General features: G+C 56.1%; 2 protein-coding genes and 1 pseudogene across 2 annotated transcripts in view; all 3 read left to right on the plus strand.

Moving 5' to 3' along the window:
* LOC116835276 (putative G-protein coupled receptor 132) lies at positions 1-12,123 on the plus strand. Its single transcript, XM_032797991.2, has 2 exons — positions 1-100; positions 10,328-12,123. Exon 2 carries the CDS (start codon positions 10,345-10,347, stop codon positions 11,311-11,313), a length of 969 nt encoding a protein of 322 aa, XP_032653882.1. The 5' UTR covers positions 1-100; positions 10,328-10,344; the 3' UTR covers positions 11,314-12,123.
* Positions 5,236-7,225, plus strand: LOC142047552 (uncharacterized; annotated as a pseudogene).
* Positions 12,124-18,146: 6,023 nt separating the features above from the next.
* Positions 18,147-18,305, plus strand: part of DACT3 (dishevelled binding antagonist of beta catenin 3) — a 23,122-nt gene continuing 22,963 nt past the window's right edge. Inside the window, 1 exon segment of the mRNA XM_075071241.1 lies at positions 18,147-18,266. Coding sequence (XP_074927342.1) covers positions 18,147-18,266 — 120 coding nt within the window.

An 18,305-nucleotide genomic window follows, 5' to 3' on the forward strand; every position in this document is an offset into this window, starting at 1 on the left:
ATCTGAGGATGCATCTGTGCCACTGAGCTGCTTCGGTGCCAGCGTCCCCCCAGGCTGGGGGCTTCCACTCAGCTCTCCAGAGACCCTCCCTGGCAGCTTGGTATGTGCCTGTCCCCCCCATCCCTGTGCTCTTGAGATCTGTCCCTGGGGAGGGGAAGTGAAAGACTGGGGCATGCAGCTGTACACGACCCCCCACCCCAAGCCGTACATGCTGCCTAACGGGCAAGGGGCGGGGGGGGGCAGACATGGGGGACTGCTTGGTGGAGCAGGGGAGGGAGTGTGAGGGGGGTGGTGAACAGCAAACCCCTCCCTGCCAGATGCCCCCTCCCCTAGGGCCCCACAAGTAAATAAACTGCAGGGGGCGCGGTTTTGGGGAAGGGGGTGAGAGGGAGGTGAGGGCACATGTGTTATATCTAGGGTGACCAGACAGCAAGTGTGAAAAATCGGGACGGTGGGGGGTAATAGGATAGGAGCCTATATAAGAAAAAGACCCAAAAATCAGTTCTGTCCCTATAAAATCGGGACATCTGATCACCCTAGTTATACCGGAAGGTGGGGGGAAGGGTAAATAGAGGCAGGGGGATGGGGTGCTGTCCAATCCCAGCTGTCTTGAGGCCACAGAGGTGGTCCCCTATCTCACACGGACATAGGGGGCACTGGATGGGCCAAGCCAGCTGTTTACCCCTCAACTTCTCCCAGAGCCGGCACCAAGCCCACCCCACCCTCCTCCCAGGGCCCTTTCCACACACCAACATGCCCTGCACACACACAACCCACATGGCATATGCGTCACCCCCCGGTACACAGGCTCCCCCACACACGTCACTGTTACACGTCATCCCCTGTGACAGAGACATCACGTTTCACACCCAGCCAGATCCCTGTGCAGCTCCAACGCCTACAGCCATGCAACCCTGCCAGAGATCCCCAACCACTGTACAAGGGTAGGTTGGTATCATTATCCCCTGTGCTATCGATGGGGAAACAGAGGTATGGAGTGAGGCCGTGACTTAGCTAAGGGCAGCGGCAAAGCCAGGAATAGAACCCAGGCAGTTTGACTCATAATCTTCCCATGGCAAATATTTTTCTTTCCCAGGAACAGAACCCAGCTCCCACAACCATCCCCACTCTGACCTCTTGACCTCACTTCCCTCTAAGAACTGAGGACAGAATCCAGATTTATAATTCCTCCCGCAAATCTAGGTCGCTCCCTGAACCAGGAACAGAACCCAGGAGTCCTGATTCCCCAGCCCCCCCACTCTAACCCCTTGACCTCACTCCCCTCCCAGAGCTGAGGCTAGAACCCAGGAGTCCTGGCTCCCAGGCCAGTGCATTGTCTACTGTACCACCCCACTTCATACAGATACTCCCTGGCCCCCATAAAACCTGCCAGCTGCATGTGCCACCTTGGCCCCCTCACTGAGCACAGCGCCCCCTAATGCACCAGCCACAGTTCTGCTACCGCTGTGGGAGATCCCCTACTCATTGTGCGGCAGGACGGGGCTCCCGCCCCCACAGCCGCATGGCCGGCTGCTGCGTGCACCATTCACCGCCTGGCGCACGTGTTCAGTGCTTGGGCAGCCCAGGCAGGAAGCTGGGCCTCAGGGTAGTGTCGTCACTGTCGTGCGATGGGAAAGGAAATGGTCTCGCTGCAGTGCACCTCAGCCACCTTTAAAGAGCCAGGATGCTGGAAGCCGGGTGTGTGCGGGGTGGGGGAGGCTGATCAGTGGCCCGCTGGCGACATGCACAGGCATGCTGAAGTGGAGCCTGGGCAGTGCCAGAGCACGTGGGCTAATTGTGTCCTTGGCCAGGCTTTCTTGTGTCAGTGTCTTGCCGATGGCCTCATCAATTTGCAGCCGGGATCTGATATACCCTGGGAGAGCTTTGCAAAAATAAGATTGTGTCACATATGTGATCATGAATAGCAACTTGGAGCCTGTAGCCAAGACTGTGGTGCTCTAAAGCTGCTTAAGAGCTTGTAAATTCCATTATTACTATTAGGTGTATTATGGCTATTGCTTAGATGCCCAGTCAATGGCCCACGGCCCCCATCGGCATACTAGTAGTGCTGTACAATTCGTATTGCTATTTTTAGGTGTAATACGGTAGCGTCACCAGTTGGGCTGCAGTCTCGGTCTCAAGGACCATTTGTGCTTGGTGCTGTTACAAGCATAAAGAACAATGGACCTCTGTGTTTTTCTCACCCTGTGATCGCTTCATTGTTCCTCTCTCACCATGGTGTGATAACATAAGACATGAGAGCCGGATCCTCACATGTACCCGTGAAGATCGGCGGCTCGTGAGGCGGCTGATTGTGCGTTCCCTTATCATATGTATACTAGGTAGGCCTAGGGAGTGGTGCGTACCGGGCTGGAGCGGGCGTATGGGAAGTAGGCGTGCATCGCACTTAGAGCGGCTAGACAAATCAGCAGGACTGTAAGTTTGCGGCCAACATGAGCGGTTCAGAACTAAATTCAAGCCTGCGAGCAGTCCTGTCCTTAGGACGGTATAGCATATCCAGTTCACTGTTACAGTATCTAGGACCTGAATGGCTAGGCAGCAGATCTGCAGAAAAGGACCTAGGGGTTACAGTGCACGTAGAAGCTGGATATGAGTCAGCAGTGTGCCCTTCGTTGCCAAAAGTAGTCAATCGGCATTTTGGGCTGTATAAGTAGGTATTGCCAGCAGATTCGAGGGACCGTGATATTCGCCTCTCTTTTCGACATTGGTGAGACTCTATCTGGAAAACTGTGTCCCAGTTTGGCCCACAACACAAGAAGGATGTGGAAAAATTTGGAAGAGTCCCAGCGAGGGCAGCAAAAAATGATCAGGGGGCTGTGAGCAACATGACTTATGAGGGAGAGGCTGAGGACCTGGGATTGTTTAGTCTGCAGAAAGCAGGTGAGGGGGGATTTGATAGCTGCTTTCACTATGAAGGGGTGGGGGGTGGGGTCCAAGAGGTATGCGCTCGTTGTTCTTCGGTGTGGCAGATGATACGAACAAGGACAATGTCTCAAGTTGCAGTGGGGGAGTTTAGGTTCGGATAGAGGAAACACTATTTTCACTGGAGCGCGTGGTGAAGCACTGGAATGGGTTCCCTAGGGAGGTGTTGGACATCTCCTTCCTTAGATGGTTTTTAAGGCCCAGCCTTGTACAAAGCCCTGGCTGGGAATGATTTAGTTGGGGTTCGGTTCCTAGGCTTTGAGGCAGGGGGTTGGACTAGACATCTCCTGAGGTCCCTTCCACCCGCTGATATTTTAATGATTCTGTGAACACGAAATTCAGTGCACGTCATGGTGCCAGCATATGCACACACACACACACCGCCACCTGGCCAGGCACCTCGCACCTGCACCACAACAGAGACCAAAGTGCCACCAGATCGGGAGTGCACAGCCCTCCCCACACGCCAGCCAATGCCCCACCATTAATCCGCTCTGCCTCCCAGCCCCACATGTGCCCTTGCCCCAAGTTGTGACATGGCTGGCTGGTTCTCAGCTCCCACGTCAGCCTAACCCAGCCAGCCTCATGTTGCTTCTGTACCTGCCCCTGCCCACAGCAGTGAATTTTTCTTTCCCAGCCCTTATTTTCTGCCCCAGCCATCTCAATTCTGCCCAGCTCCATTTGCCCTTGCCTCCAGGCCATGTCAGTTTTCTGCCCTAGCCCGTCACACTCTGCTCCTCTAACCAACTGCGGACGGCTTTTCTGGGCTGGGCCTGAGGGGAGGGGCCAGCTCCTGCAGGCGCCACCTTATTGCAGAGTGGCCGGGGGAGGGGAGCAGGGAGCAGGCACCCAGAGATCTTCTCTCCTCCTCCTTACGCAAAAATCCTGTAGGCTTTGTGCGGGGGCAGGGGGGGAGCTCTCTGCATATCTTATGCAGCTCTGATTGGCCTGCTCTCCGCCTACGGAGGTTTGAAGGTGGGAAGGACAGCCAGTTGCTTGTGTGTGTGTGTTGTCGCGTCTACATCCTTTAAATCGATTTAAACAGCGTTAAATCGATCTAACACTGCTCCGTCCACACTCACTGCCATTTATCATCGATTTAAAGGGCTCTTTTAAATGCGATTTCCTGTACTCCTACAAAACGAGAGGAGTATCGCTAAATCGATATTCTCCCTACTCGGCATAGGGTTAGTGTGGGACCGCAAATCGATCATTATTGCCTCATTATTTTACAGTAGCTACCCACAGTGCAACCGCTCCAGAAATCGATGCTAGCCTGGACCAGGAGCACCCAACCGAATTAATGTGCCTAGTGTGGACGCGCCACAAATCGACTTAATCTATCTGTTTTTATAAAATCAGTTTAAGCTAATTTGAATTTATCCTGTTAGTGTGACATGGCCTGTGGTGTTGTTATGTGTGGTGGTGTGTGTGTAGTCGCACGCTGCCCTGCCTGGCGTAGACAATGCCTGTCCGTGTCGTGTGTGTTGCTGCCTACCCTGCTGGCAGGGGGGCTGTGTGTGCCGGTGCGTGTGTGTCTGTCCTGCCCCTGCTGGCGTGGCAGCCTGTTTCGTTGTCGTGTGTGTGTGTGTGTGCTCCCTGCTGGAGGGACAAGCCCTGCTCTGTGTATGTGTGTGCCCTTCTGAAGGACAAGCCCTGGTCTCTGTGTGTGTCGTGTGTCGGTGCAGTGCTGCGCCCTGCTTGGAGAGCGACAAGCCTGCCTGTGCTGTGTGTGTGTGTGTTTGTGCGCGCTGCGCGCGCCACCCTTCTGGAGAGGAACCCTGCTCTGTTTGGTGTTGTGCGGCTGTGGGGGGCGCCTGCTACTGTGTGTGTGTGTGTGTTGTGTGTGTTGCGCGCCCCCTGCTGGAGGGACAAAGCCTGCCTCCTGTGTGTATGTGTGTTCTGCCCTGCTGGTGGGGATGAGCCCTGCTCCCTTATGGTAGAATGGCACGTGTGCTTTGATAGACACCGTTGATGGCGGGGTGGGGGTTGGGAGGTACCGTCACTGTAGTAAGATCTGCTCCTCTTTGCAGCGCCGCCCCACTACCATGCTGAACCGCCAGTGCCTGCGCGTCCAACCAGCTCATTCGCGCTGCGGGTGGACTTTCCAGTTGGCAGGAGCTGGTGGTCTCTCTCTATGGTGTCGTCTCCTGCAGGCCTGGCCACCAAACAACGCGCTGACCTGTGGCCCATCAATGGCAGAGGTGCGGCTTAGGCAATCGTGCTGGCAGTTCTACCTGCTGGCCTGGCGCCTCTGATGTGCTTACCGCCCTGTTCCTCCTAGCCGCTGTGATGCTGTACGTGTGCGTGGGCACCGGTGGAACCCTGAGCAGGCCTGGCCTGCCACGTCGCCTGGTTTTCATCTTCTTACTCAACATGTACGTCACGTCCTGCTTCCTCTGCCTCATCTCCTGGAGCGCTACATGGTCCGTGCCCACCCGTTCGCTCCTTGGGCTGCGAGCCGCCGCTATCGATGTTTCGTCGCCACTGACAGCGCCCTGGTGGCCATCGCTGGTTTTCACACCTTCCATGTGGGGCATCGCCCTGCGCTCCCCGGAAGCCGCCAATGCCTCCTGCTATGATAGCTTAAACCCGCTGCAGCCTGCGTGGCCCGGTTCAAAATATTCCCGGGTGGCCGCCGGCTTCATGCTGCCCCTTGCTGGTCTGGCGGTCTCCTAAGCCTCAAAATTCTTCCAGGGGTGCGGCTAGCAGCACCCTGCTAGGCCTGGCAGAAGCAAGGTGAGCGGTCTCTCGCTGGGCGTTATGGCATCTCCTACCTGCTTCGCCCCTACACTTGCCTGCGCTGGTGCGGACAGTGGCCTCTTGCGGTGCTAGATGGCTGCTCCCTCTGCTCCTTCGAGCAGCGGCTCCACCTCCCCTTTCTCCTTTGGCCCTGGCCCTGTCCAGCCTCAACACAGGCGCCCTGACCCGCGTTCCTCTACGCCTGGTTGAGCGTACAGCAATCAAGGGCGACCTACGGAAGTGGTTTGCTATGTGCCGCGCACTCGTCGCCCGGCACATCACCTCTTCTGGCCCTTGTGACGGGGCGTGCATGGCACCGTACGAGGGAGAACTGGAATTGGGATGCCAATGCCACCGGAAGGGGAGCTACGTGCCTAGGAACATCGGGCCTCACCCATGGGAGAAAGCCCGCAGCGGCCCTCACCGAACCAAAGAGACAAAGCTGGAGCCATGGGCCGAATGCCAAAGCTGGAGGGGAGGGGTCTGGGCCCAGCAATGGCTGAGGGGGTGGACTAGATGGCTTGCCATGAGGCTGCATAGACGGAGGCATTTGGGAAGGGACATGCGGCGCCAAGCTGTGCTCCGCAGCCGAGCGGCGATGGGGTTCGCTGGATCGTCCAGGCACTGCGTGGGGCTTGGAGGGAGCTAAATCTGAGACTCTGCAGAGAGGCGGGGGTGCAAGGACAGGAGATCTCCAAAGAGGTGAAGGATTAATTTAGGGTGGAACACGAAGGGCGATTGAAGACAGAGCGGGTAAAGCAAGATATTGATTCCCTAACAGCGAGCTGGGGGATCCTGTCTGCCTGGGAACAGAGTCCATCACTGGGACTTAAAATCGAGGGGTCCATGGTGTTGAGAAGAGGGCGTCTCAAACTCAGGAAGAGAGAAACCTCTTAAGAACCTTGGTTCACTGTCCCAACACTAAAGTGGTAGTTCCAGGCTGGACTCAAGTTTGCAAGGTGGACTTTCACTGGAGTAACCGCGGATGAACATCTTTTAAACCTTTCTACAAGGACCACTGAAAGAGAAGGGAAAACAGTCCAAGTCCTGAAGGAGACGTCTCTTTTTAACCAGGCGTCTGGCGCTTTAGCAAATAAAAGGTTGTTATATGGTAATTAGCTCCTGTTTGACAGTCTGTTAAGTAGCATGAAAAGTGGGATGTAACTGTTCTTTTTTTGGGGACGGGAAATTACTAAGGAATTTTCTGATGGTCTTGAAGCCACGGTGGAGTCTAATTCTGCCTCCTTTACAAACAAAACGCACGTGAAACGGGGAGAAAAAGAACAACCAAGATAGGAAACGCAGCATGCGTGGCTGGTGCGTCTCTCTCCCTGCAGCCTCATTCTGGAGAAACACTGGCTCAGCCACAGCCTGAATCGCCGCTCTGAGACTGGCAAATTTGTAGCAGACGTGGGGCGGTTTAGGGCCACTGTGATTTCCCAGTGGCCTCTTTGGTCGTAGGCTTGCAAAAGCTGGAGTTGCATTGGTGGCGGAGCCGGATGCTGATTACATCAGCTGGCAAAAGGAGGGAGAGAAATGAGGCCAAGAAACTGACACTTGGGGGGAGGGGGCGCAAGCAGAGAGCAGGTCTCCCCCTACTGCCCCCGATGTGCCGGTTTGGCCGAAGCCGTGGAGAAAGATGAAATCATACTGAAGCAGTGCGGAGAAATGTGCTAGATCATCATGGATCAAAGCACGATGATCTCTGCAGAGGATCTGACAGAGAAGGGGCTTGTTCGTCTAAACCCAGGCTGCGGGGATCCGATTGCGGGTGTCCCAGGAAGGGAGAAAGCTAGCGAAGCTAAGGAGAATGTTGCCACCAAATGGAAGAAATGACGCAGGGAGGCTGGTTTTTTCTCAGGAGTGGAAGGGAGGTCTGGGGCAGGCTCCCCAACTGGACCGCGGCAGGGCCTCTCTCTCGCGCAGGATCTGTTCAGGAGCCTGTCGGGATCCGAAGGGTGAGAAAGGCCTTCAGTGGTGCCCAGGACATGGTGGGACCTGGCAGCTGTGATAATAACACGTGCACTCTCAAGGTCCAGGCCTGGCAATCTCACTGGCCAACTGACACATTCACTGTTGACTTCGACATTTCCTCCATTTCTAGGCTCTTTCAGCCCGTTGCCATGCCGACTCCTGACATTCCGTCAGGGGCCCCTTAGCCCTTAGCACATGTCTTTTAACTTTAAACGACCACACCGGATCTCCTGGTTTTGTTGCCAGCTTTTCAGACTCGATTCCCCTGACCAGGCTGACGACTTTTGTTCCCATCGGACAACTGAAAATCCATGCGTCTTTACAGCGGCCCTGGACTATTGCCCTCGGCCACGCATAGCCGTGCGCTGAGATGGTGCTAGCGGTCACTCTGGGCTCGCACAGACTGCAGGTGAGTGCCCGCTAATGAATAAGGAAACAGGATCTTGAGCCTTGTGCTTTCTTACTCTCCCATGGGACACTAGTAGATTCCGCCCTCCACCACACACACATCAATCCATGAGCAAACTCAGTCAGGTCCAAAGACGAGCAAGAGATTTGGCTCCAGCGGACGCGAGGGATGGAGCTGTGGGGAGCCACAGGGTTTGCCTGGCATGCAATTGGTTTCAGGTGGTGTCAGTGCCCCCTGGTTGTTTATTGACGTGAGCTACAAGGAGCCCAACGGGCCTAACTCAAGCAGAGCTTAACGTGCATATGTCTGCTCACCTCCAGCCAATGTGAAATGTACTCCTAGTGAGGCCTCCCTCCCCCGATGCCTATGGAACCGGGGACAGGTTTTCTCCGTCCAGGAAAATAGTTCAAGATTTGGGGAAATTTCCGCCATCTCAATGAGATTGAGAGTCAATCTCGAAACGTTGAAGGGGGCTGGAGCACATGACTTATGAGGAGAGGCTGAGGGAACTGGGATTGTTTAGTCTGCAGAAGAGAAGAGTGAGGGGGGATTTGATAGCTGCTTTCAACTACCTGAAGGGGGTGGGGGGTGGGGTTCCAAAGAGGATGGCGCTCGGCTGTTCTCGGTGGTGGCAGATGATAGAACAAGGAGCAATGGTCTCAAGTTGCAGTGGGGGAGGTTTAGGTTGGATATGAGGAAACACTATTTCACTAGGAGGGTGGTGAAGCACTGGAATGGGTTCCCTAGGGAGGTGGTGGAATCTCCTTCCTTAGAGGTTTTTAAGGCCCAGCTTGACAAAGCCCTGGCTGGGATGATTTAGTTGGGGTTGGTCCTGCTTTGAGCAGGGGGTTGGACTAGACATCTCCTGAGGTCCCTTCCACCCCTGATATTTTATGATTCTGTGAACACGAATTCAGTGCACGTGCATGTGCGCATGCATATGCACACACACACACACGCGCCACCCCTGGCAGGACCTCGCACTGCACCACAACAGAGACCAAAGTGCACAGATCGGGAGTGCACAGCCCCTCCCCAAACCCAGCAATGCCCACCAATTAATGCTCTGCCTCCCAGCCCCACATGTGCCCCTTGCCCCCAAGTTGTGACATGGCTGCTGGTTCTCAGCCCCACGTCAGCCTATACCCCAGCCCAGCCTCATGTTGCTTCTGTACCTGCCTGCCCCACAGCAGTGAATTTTCTGTTCCCAGCCCTTATTTCTGCCCCAGCCCATCTCAATTCTGACCCCAGCTCCAATTTGCCCCTTGCCCCCAGGCCCATGTCAGTTCTGCCCCCTAGCCCGTCACACCTCTGCTCCTTCTACAACTGCGGAGGCTTTTCCCTGGGCCGGGCCTGAGGGGAGGGGCAGCTCCTGCAGGGCCACCTTATTGCAGAGATGGCCGGGGGAGGGGAGCAGGGAGCCAGGCCACCCAGAGACTTCTCTCCTCCCTCCCTTACCCAAAAAATCCTGTAGGCTTTGTGCGGGGGCAGGGGGGGGAGCCTTCTCTGCTAGTCTTCTGCAGCTCTGATTGGCTGCTCTCCTGCCCTAGGAGGTGAAGTAAGTGGGAAAGGACAGCCAGTTAGCTTGTGTGTGTGTGTGTGGCCTGGTCTACACTACGCATTTAAATCGATTTAAACAGCGTTAAATCGATTTAACACTGCATCCGTCCACACTACACTGCTCTTTATATCGATTTAAAGGGCTCTTTAAATCGATTTCTGTACTCCTACAAAACGAGAGGAGTAATGCTAAAATCGATATTACTATATCGGATTAGGGTTAGTGTGGACGCAAATCGACATTATTGGCCTCATTATTTTACAGTAGCTACCCACAGTGCACCGCTCCAGAAATCGATGCTAGCCTGGACCATGGACGCACACCACCGAATTAATGTGCCTAGTGTGGACGCGCACAAATCGACTTGTGTGTGTGTGTGTGTGTGTGTGCGCGCGCGCCCCCTTCTGGAGAGGACAAGCCCTGGTCTGTGTGTGTGTGTGTATGCGCCCCCTGCTGGAGAGGACAAGCCCTGCTCTGTGTGTGTGTGTGTGTGTGTGTGTGTGTGTGTGTGTGTGTGTGCGCGCCCCCTGCTGGAGAGGACAAGCCCTGCTCCATGTGTGTATGTGTGTTCTGCCCCCTGCTGGTGGGGATGAGCCCTGCTCCCTATGTAGATGGCACGTGTGCTTTGAAGACACCGTTGATGGCGGGGTGGGGGTGGAGGTACCTCACTGCTAGTAAGATCTGCTCTCTCTTTGCAGCGCCGCCCCCCAGCACCATGCTGAACGCCAGTGCCCCCTGCGCGTCCAACGCCTCGCGCTGCGGGGTGGATTTCCAGGTTGGCCAGGAGCTGGTGGTCTCTCTCTATGGTGTCGTCTTCCTGCTAGGCCTGGCCACCAACGCTCTGACCCTGTGGCCCATCATGCAGCAGGTGCGGCTGGGCAACGTGCTGGCCGTCTACCTGCTGGGCCTGGCCGCCTCTGATGTGCTCTACCTGTTCACCCTGCCGCTGTGGATGCTGTACGTGTGGCGTGGGCACCGGTGGACCCTGAGCAGCCTGGCCTGCCACGTCGCCGGCTTCATCTTCTACTCCAACATGTACGTCAGCGTCCTGCTCCTCTGCCTCATCTCCCTGGAGCGCTACCTGGCCGTGGCCCACCCGCTTCGCTCCTTGGGCCTGCGGAGCCGCCGCTCGGCCGCCACTGCCAGCGCCCTGGTGGCCATGCTGGTTTTCACCTTCCATGTGGGCATCGCCCTGCGCTCCCCGGAGCCGGCCAATGCCTCCTGCTATGATAGCTACCCGCTGCAGCCTGGCGTGGCCCGGTTCAACTACTTCCGGGTGGCCGCCGGCTTCATGCTGCCCTTGCTGGTCCTGGCGGTCTCCTACCTCAAGATCTTCCAGGGGGTGCGGGCTAGCAGCACCCTGCTGGGCTGGCAGAAGGCCAAGGTGAAGCGGCTCTCGCTGGGCGTTATCGGCATCTTCCTACTCTGCTTCGCCCCCTACCACTTGCTGCTGCTGGTGCGGACAGTGGCCTCTGCGGTGCTAGATGGCTGCTCCCTCTGCTCCTTCGAGCAGCGGCTCCACCTCCCCTTCTCCTTGGCCCTGGCCCTGTCCAGCCTCAACAGCGCCCTGGACCCCGTCCTCTACGCCCTGGTGAGCGACAGCATCAAGGGCGACCTACGGAAGGTGTTTGGCTATGTGGCGCGCACCCCGTCGCCCGGCACAATCACCTCTCTGGCCTTGTGACCGGGGCTGGCATGGCACCGACCGAGGGAGACTGGATTGGGGATGCCCAATGCCACCGGAAGGGGGAGCTACGTGCCTAGGAACATCGGCCTCACCCATGGGAGAAAGCCCGCAGCGGCCCCCACCGGAACCAAGAGACAAAGCTGGAGCCATGGGCGAATGCCAAAGGCTGGAGGGGAGGGGTCTGGGGCCCAGCAATGGCTGAGGGGGTGGACTAGATGGCTTGCCAATGAGGCTGCATAGACGGAGGCATTGTGGGAAGGGGACAGCCGTGCCGCCAAGCTTGTGCTCCGCAGCCGAGCGGTCGCTGGGATCCCAGGCACTGCGTGGGGCTTGGAGGGAGCTAAATCTGAGAACTCTGCAGAGAGCGGGGTGCAGGACAGGAGATGCTCCAAAGAGGGTGAAGGATTATTTAGGGGGAACAACGAAGGGCGATGAAGACAGAGCGGGTAAAGCAAGATATGATTCCCTAACAGCGAGGCTGGGGGATCCTGTCTGCCTGGGACAGAGTCCATCTCACTGGGGACTTAAATCGAGGGGTCCATGGTGTTGAGAAGAGGGCGTCTCCACTCAGGAAGAGAGAAACTCTTAAGAAGCCTTGGTTCACTGTCCCAACACTAAAGTGTAGTCCAGGGCTGGACATCAAGTTTTGCAGGTGACTTTCACTGTAGTAACCCCGGATGAACATCTTTTAAACCTTTTCTTACAAGGACCCTGAAAGAGAAGGGAAAACAGTCCAAGTCCTGAAGGAGACGTCTCTTTTAACAAGGCGTCGGCGCCTTTAGCAATAAAAGGTTGTTATAGGTAATAGCTCCTGTTTGACAGTCTGTTAAGTAGCATGAAAAGTGGGATGAACTGTTCTTTTTTGGGGGACGGGAAATACAAGGAATTTCTGATGGTCTGAAGCCACCGGTGGAGTCTAATTCTGCCTCCTTTAAAACAAACGCACGTGAACGGGGAGGAAAAAGAACAACCAAGATAGGAAACGCAGCATGCGTGGCTGGTGCCGTCTCTCTCCTGCAGCCTCATTGCTGGAGAAACACAGGCTCAGCCCACAGGCTGATCAGCCGCTCTGAGACCTGGCAAATTTGTAGCAGCGTTGGGGCGGTTTAGGGCCCTGCTTTCAGTGGCCTCTTTGGTCGCAGGCTTGCAAAAGCTGGAGTTGCATTGGGTTGCGGAGCCGGATGCTGATTACACAGCTGGCAAAAGGAGGGAGGAGAAATGAGGCCAAGGAAACTGACACATGGGGGAGGGGGCGCAGCAGAGAGCAGGTCTCCCCCTAGCCCCCGATGTGCCGGGTTTGGCCGAAGCCGCTGGAGAAAGATGAATTCATACTGAAGCAGGTGCGGAGAAAGGCTGCTAGATCATCATGGATCAAAGCACTGATCTCATCAGAGGAGTCTGACAGAGCGGGGCTTGTTTCGTCTAAACCCCAGGCTGCGGGGGGATCCGATTGCGGGGGTGTCCCCAGGAAGGGAGAAGAGCTAGCGAAGCTAAGGAGAATGTTGCCACCAAATGGGAAGAAACTGACCAGGGGAGGCTGGTTTTTCTCAGGAGTGGAGGGAGGGTCTGGGGCAGGCTCCCAACTGGACCCGCGGCAGGGCCCTCTCTCTCGCCAGGTCTGTTCAGGAAGCCTGTCGGGACCAGGGTGAGAAAGGCCCAGTGGTGCCCAGGACATGGTGGGCTGGCAGCTGTGATATAAACGCACTCTATGCCAGGCTGGCAAATCTCACTGGCCAACTGACACACATCCTGGTGACTTCAGACATTTCCTCCCATTTCTAGGCTCTTTCAGCCCGTTGCCATGCCGACTCCTGACATTCCCCAGGGGCCCCTTAGCCCCCTTAGCCACATGTCTTTTAACTTAAACGATCCACCCCGGATCTGCCTGTTTGTTGCCAGCTTTTCAGACTCGATTCCCTGACCAGGCTGACGACTTTTGTTCCCTCGGACAACTGAAAATCCATGCGTCTTTACAGCGGGCCCTGGGACTGCCTCGGCCACGCATGCCGGCGCTGAGATGGTGCTAGCGGCACTCTGGGCCGTACAGACTGCAGGGTGAGTGCCCGGCTAATGAATAAGGACCAGGATCTTGAGCCTTGTGCTTTCTACTCTCCCATGGGACCCACTAGTAGATTCCGCCCTCCACCACACACACATCAGATCCATGAGCAAACTCAGTCAGGTCCAAGACGCAGCAGAGATTTGGCTCCACGGGGACGCGAGGGGATGGAAGCGTGGGGAGCCACAGGGTTTGCCTGGCGATGAAATCGGTTTCAGGTGGTGTCAGTGCCCCCTGGGTTGTTATTGACGTGAGCTACAGGAGCACCAACGGGCCCTAACTCAAGCAGAGCTAACGTGCATATGTCTGCTCCTCCCAGCCCCAATGTGAATGTACTCCTAGTGAGGCCACCCCCTCCCCCGATGGCCTAGGAACCGGGGACATGGTTTTCCCGTCCCAGGAAAATAGTCAAGATTTGGGGAAATTTCCCCATCTCAAATGGAGATGGAGAGTCCAAATCTCGAAAACGTTGATTGGGGTTCAGGTGGCTGGAAATGTTTCGTTTTTGAACTTTCTTCATTTCGGTTGAAATGGCAATTAGCCTGTGGTGCTACCGGAAGAAGCTTTTCAAGCCAGGAAACTTCAATGTGCCGTTCAGACGACAGCAAGATGGGACAGTTTGACAATTTCTAAACTTTTTTATTTTTCAAGTCAAGAAATTCCCCAGACTCGATCTGGCCCTGTAAATAGTTCTGGTTTTCAATGAATCGACTTTTTTGGATGGGAAAAGTCTCACTGAAAATTCCTGGACATATCAACAGGTCTGGGGCATGCCTACACCATGCTAACATCTAACATGCACTGACCCTAACAGAGCATCCCCCTCTAGTGGTAGGGTGCCTACTAGCGGTTTGTAACTTGACTACAGTTACGGAGCTAATATAGCAGTTTCCTTGGAGCGTGCGCTGAAAGCCAGAGCCAGGGATCATTTCCTGCAGAGAGTCGGCACACACCATTGCGTGTCCATCTGCCTCACCTTTGCTAAGTGTACAGTCTCCTTGGCCCCTTCAGCCCTCGGGGACCTGCTGGGCTGGGGTTTTGAATCTGGACGCAGCTGTCTCACTGGACACTGCTCAGGGCTTTATTTAAGTTGGGCTGTTAGCCCTGGATATAAGTGTACTTGTGCAACCCCCTAGTGCGTGACTCGCACCAGCATGGACAAGTTGGATTCTGCTGTTCTCAGTCTGGAAAGTTTCTGGGAGGGGAGTGGGGTCTAGTGGTTGCGGGGGAGCCATGGGGGCTGGGAGCCAGGACTTCTGGCTTCTATCCCCAGCTCTGAGAAGGGAGTGGGGTCTAATGGATAGAGCAGGGAGGCTGGGAGTCAGGACTCCTGGGTTCTGTCCTCCCCCAGCTTGGGGAGGGGAGTGGGGTCTAGCGGATAGAGCAGCAGGGGGTGGGAGGGCCTGGGAGTCAGGACTCCTGGGTTCCATTGCCTTAAAGACAGGGGTTTATTAAAAGTGCACGATCAATGAGGCCTTTTCCCTATGTGTCTGTGCTGTCATGACGCATTCTGGCCCCCAGAGGGGGGTATCGGCTTCTTCTACAGATGCATGAGCCCAAACTCTTTCTCCTTCTCTAGTGCTGGGGTGACTGGCCTGGGGGAGCAGGCCAGGGTCACTGGTGGGGCAGGCCATGGTTGGGGGGCTTGGGGCTATGATGCCAGCACCCTTCCCCAGCACTAAATCCCCTTAGAAGTTAACTGGGGGGCAGGGCAGTTTACACCGATCCTGTTAATCCCCCGCTCCAGGCCCTAATCCTATTGGAGCTAGTTAAATCTCCCTGGCCCCTTCCCGTCTGCACTGGCTCTGGCAGCTGCAGCCTGGGGAAGGGGCAGCCTTCCTGACCCCACACTCCCAGCCACTCTGCTCTCCCTGGAGCCAGACCCCTTTTTCCCACCATCCCTGCTCCCCGGCCTGTTTTTAGCACGGCCATTTTCACCGTCATTTTCCTTCGCCAAAGAGAAGGTGGCTTGATCCCAGTCTGGCAGGGGACAAATATTTAATCCTGGGCTCCTCAATCTAGCAGGACAAGGTCTAGCATGATCGAGTGGCTAGGAATTGAAGAGGGACAAATTCAGACTGGAAATAGAGGGGTAAATTTTCAACGGTGCAAATAATTCACAATTAGAGCAATTTCCCCAGGGTGTTGGTGGATTCTTCAGCCCTGGCAATTTTGAATTCAAAATGGGATGTTTTATTAAGCTCTCGAATTCATTCAGGGCCGTTCTCTGGCCTGGGCTCTCAAGGGGGCCAGACGAAATGATCTCTGCATCCATGGCTCTCTAGCTGAAGCTGTGGCTATGATTAGTGTCGTCTCTTCTGGCCTTAGCTCTACACTGTGAATTGCTGTTTTTGGTATGGGCACTTCCATGTCCCCGTCCTCCCCAACCTGGTTGCGTGGAGTCCAGCCTGGCCCAGCAGGCAAAGCAGACCTCTCCTCTGCATAGACGCATTTCACTCCACAGTCGGAAGCCGACTGTGACCCACGTGCTGGAATTCACAGTTCGACAGAGGATGGTAGACGCTGCTCAGGGATAAGGCTTGTGCCTCCAGTGGGGCTCTGTGGGGAGGGGGGGGGGTGTGTGAGATGTGGGAGGGCATGCCGCATAAGTGGAGGGGGTGCAGGCATGTTGTGGGTCTGGTAGGGGGTCTTGTTGGAAGCAGCAGGAATAGTGGGCCCTGGGAGATTTGCTGGGATATGGGGGGACCTGGAGGGGCACTGCAGGTATTTGGGGGTATTAGGAGCAGCAGGGGATAGAAAGTATTGGGAGGAGGGGTGAATGGTGGAAGGCTGCCATGGGAGCATGGCAGAGATCGACAGGGATGGGGGAGGAGGGCGAGCATTATGGAGCGGAGGGATTGAGGAGACTGCCTTGGGGGAGGAAGCCATAAATGGGGGGCAGTGTGCATTGGGGATGGGCTAAATGGGGGTGCACAGGATGCATTGGGGAGGGGTTGAAAGGGGTGCATTGGGGAGGGGGTGGAGGAGTGTGCAGGGTGCATAGGGCCTGGATGAGGGGGGTGGCGGAGTGTGCCAGGGGAGGTGCAAATGAGGTGGGCAGAGAGGACTGGAGAGGGGATTAGTGGGGGGTGCACTGGTGGACGGGATGGAGGGTTGCACAGGGTACATAGGGAGGGGTCCATGGGAGTGATCAGAGAGCATTGGGGTGGGGATTGATTAGCAGGGCAGAGGGTGCATTGCGGGAGGGGTGGGAGTTGCACAGGGTGCACTGGGGAGGGGTCAGCGGTGGAGTGGGCAGAGAGCACTGGGAAGGAGGGGTATTGGGGGAGCAGGTTATTGGGAGTGCATTGGGGAGGGGGTGCATTGGGGGAGCATTGGGTTCAGCTGTGAGGTAGGGGTGTTGAATGACCATTGGGGGAGGGGATGGTGTTGCACAGGGTGCATTGGCTGGGGGCTTATTGGTGGAGGGGATGGGGTTGCATTGGAGGTGAGGTTAGTGGGGATGCACTGGGGGGTTTATTGGAGGAGAGGGTGAATTGAGGAGGGGGTTAGAGGGGAGTCAATTGAATTGACATGGAGAAGTTGAAGGATCATTGGGGAGGGGATGGGGGTTGCACAGGAGGCATTGAGGGTGTTATTGGTGGAGGGGATGGGGTTGCGTTGGAGGTGAGGTTAGTGAGGATGCACTGAGGGGTGCACTAGGGGAGAAGGTGTATTGGGAATGGGGCTAATGTAGGTGCATTGGGGTCCCGTGGGGGAGTAAAGTTAAAGACGATTGGGGAGGAGTTGCATTGGAGAAGATTAGGGGATGTGCACTGAGGGGGATTATTGGGAGCAGGATGGACTAGGTTCAGTTTATCGGGGGGCAAAGGACCACTGACGACTTTACCAGAACCAGCCGCTCCACACTGAATCAGCCGACCCCTCTCTTGGGTCTATTTATAGTAGGTAACCCAGGCGCTCAGCTAGGAGCCAGCCAATCAGGTGCTTGCAGTTTTCCCTGGTAGGTAGGATGAGTGATAGCCACACCCCTCTTGGAGTGGGTGGAGCTGTCACGGCCCCTCCCGGGACGAAATGGATGAACCAATGGCTAGGTGCAGGAGGTGAGGTCATGCAGATTTAACTCAGGGTATGATCAAATGGCATCATTCATGGGCGTGGCTATGCAGATAAGACTGCGTGAATGCATCACTGGCTGGGAAGGGGAGGTGGCCATGCAATTTAAACAGAGAGGGTGGAGCCAAAGATTATAATTAGGGGCGTGGCTATACAAATAAATAGGGCAGAGGAGCCAATGGCTTCAAATTTATTAGCGTCGGACATCCAATGGGTTGATCTCAAGGTGTAGCTATGCAGATAAAGCAGTGCGGGAGATTCCGTGGGTTCACCTGAGGGCGTGGCTATCCAGATAACTGAGGTCAGGAGAGCCAATGGATTGATATGAAGCCGTGGCTTTGCAAATATGGTAGGGCGGGAGAACCAATAGCTTGATCTGAGGATGTGGCTATGCAGATAAAACAGTGCGGGGAACCAATTGATCAGCTCAAGGGTGTGGCTATGCAGAGGAGGCAGAGCGGATGAGCGACTGCTGTGTTGGGAGGGGTGTCTATGCAGATAAAGCCTGGCAGGCGAGCCAATGGCTGTGCTGGGGAGGCTCTACGCAGATAAGGCCGGGCATCCGAGCCAATGGCTGCGATGGGGGCGGTGGTTATGCAGATGAGGCGGTGACAGCGCCGAGCTGCTGCAGGCGGAGCGCCTGGGCTGCGCTGTCCGGGGCCACAGGGTCAGCAGCGGGAGCCGAGCCGTGGGGATGATCCGGGCGTTCTCCTTCCCCGTGAGCCCGGAGCGGGGCCGGCTCCGGGGCTGGTTGGAGGGGAGCCTGGCCGGGCTCTGCGAGCTCCACCTGCTGCGGGAGCGGCAGGAGCGCCGGGTGCGGCAGGCGCTGCGCCTGGGGACCGAGCCCGCCGAG

Source organism: Chelonoidis abingdonii, chromosome 11, assembly GCF_003597395.2.
Source record: "Chelonoidis abingdonii isolate Lonesome George chromosome 11, CheloAbing_2.0, whole genome shotgun sequence".
Classification (NCBI taxonomy): Eukaryota; Metazoa; Chordata; order Testudines; family Testudinidae; genus Chelonoidis; species Chelonoidis abingdonii.

What these genes read in the sequence shown, in the direction of transcription:
- LOC116835276 (XM_032797991.2), top strand. Translation starts at nt 10,345, where the DNA reads ATGCTGAACGCCAGTGCCCCCTGCGCGTCCAACGCCTCGCGCTGCGGG.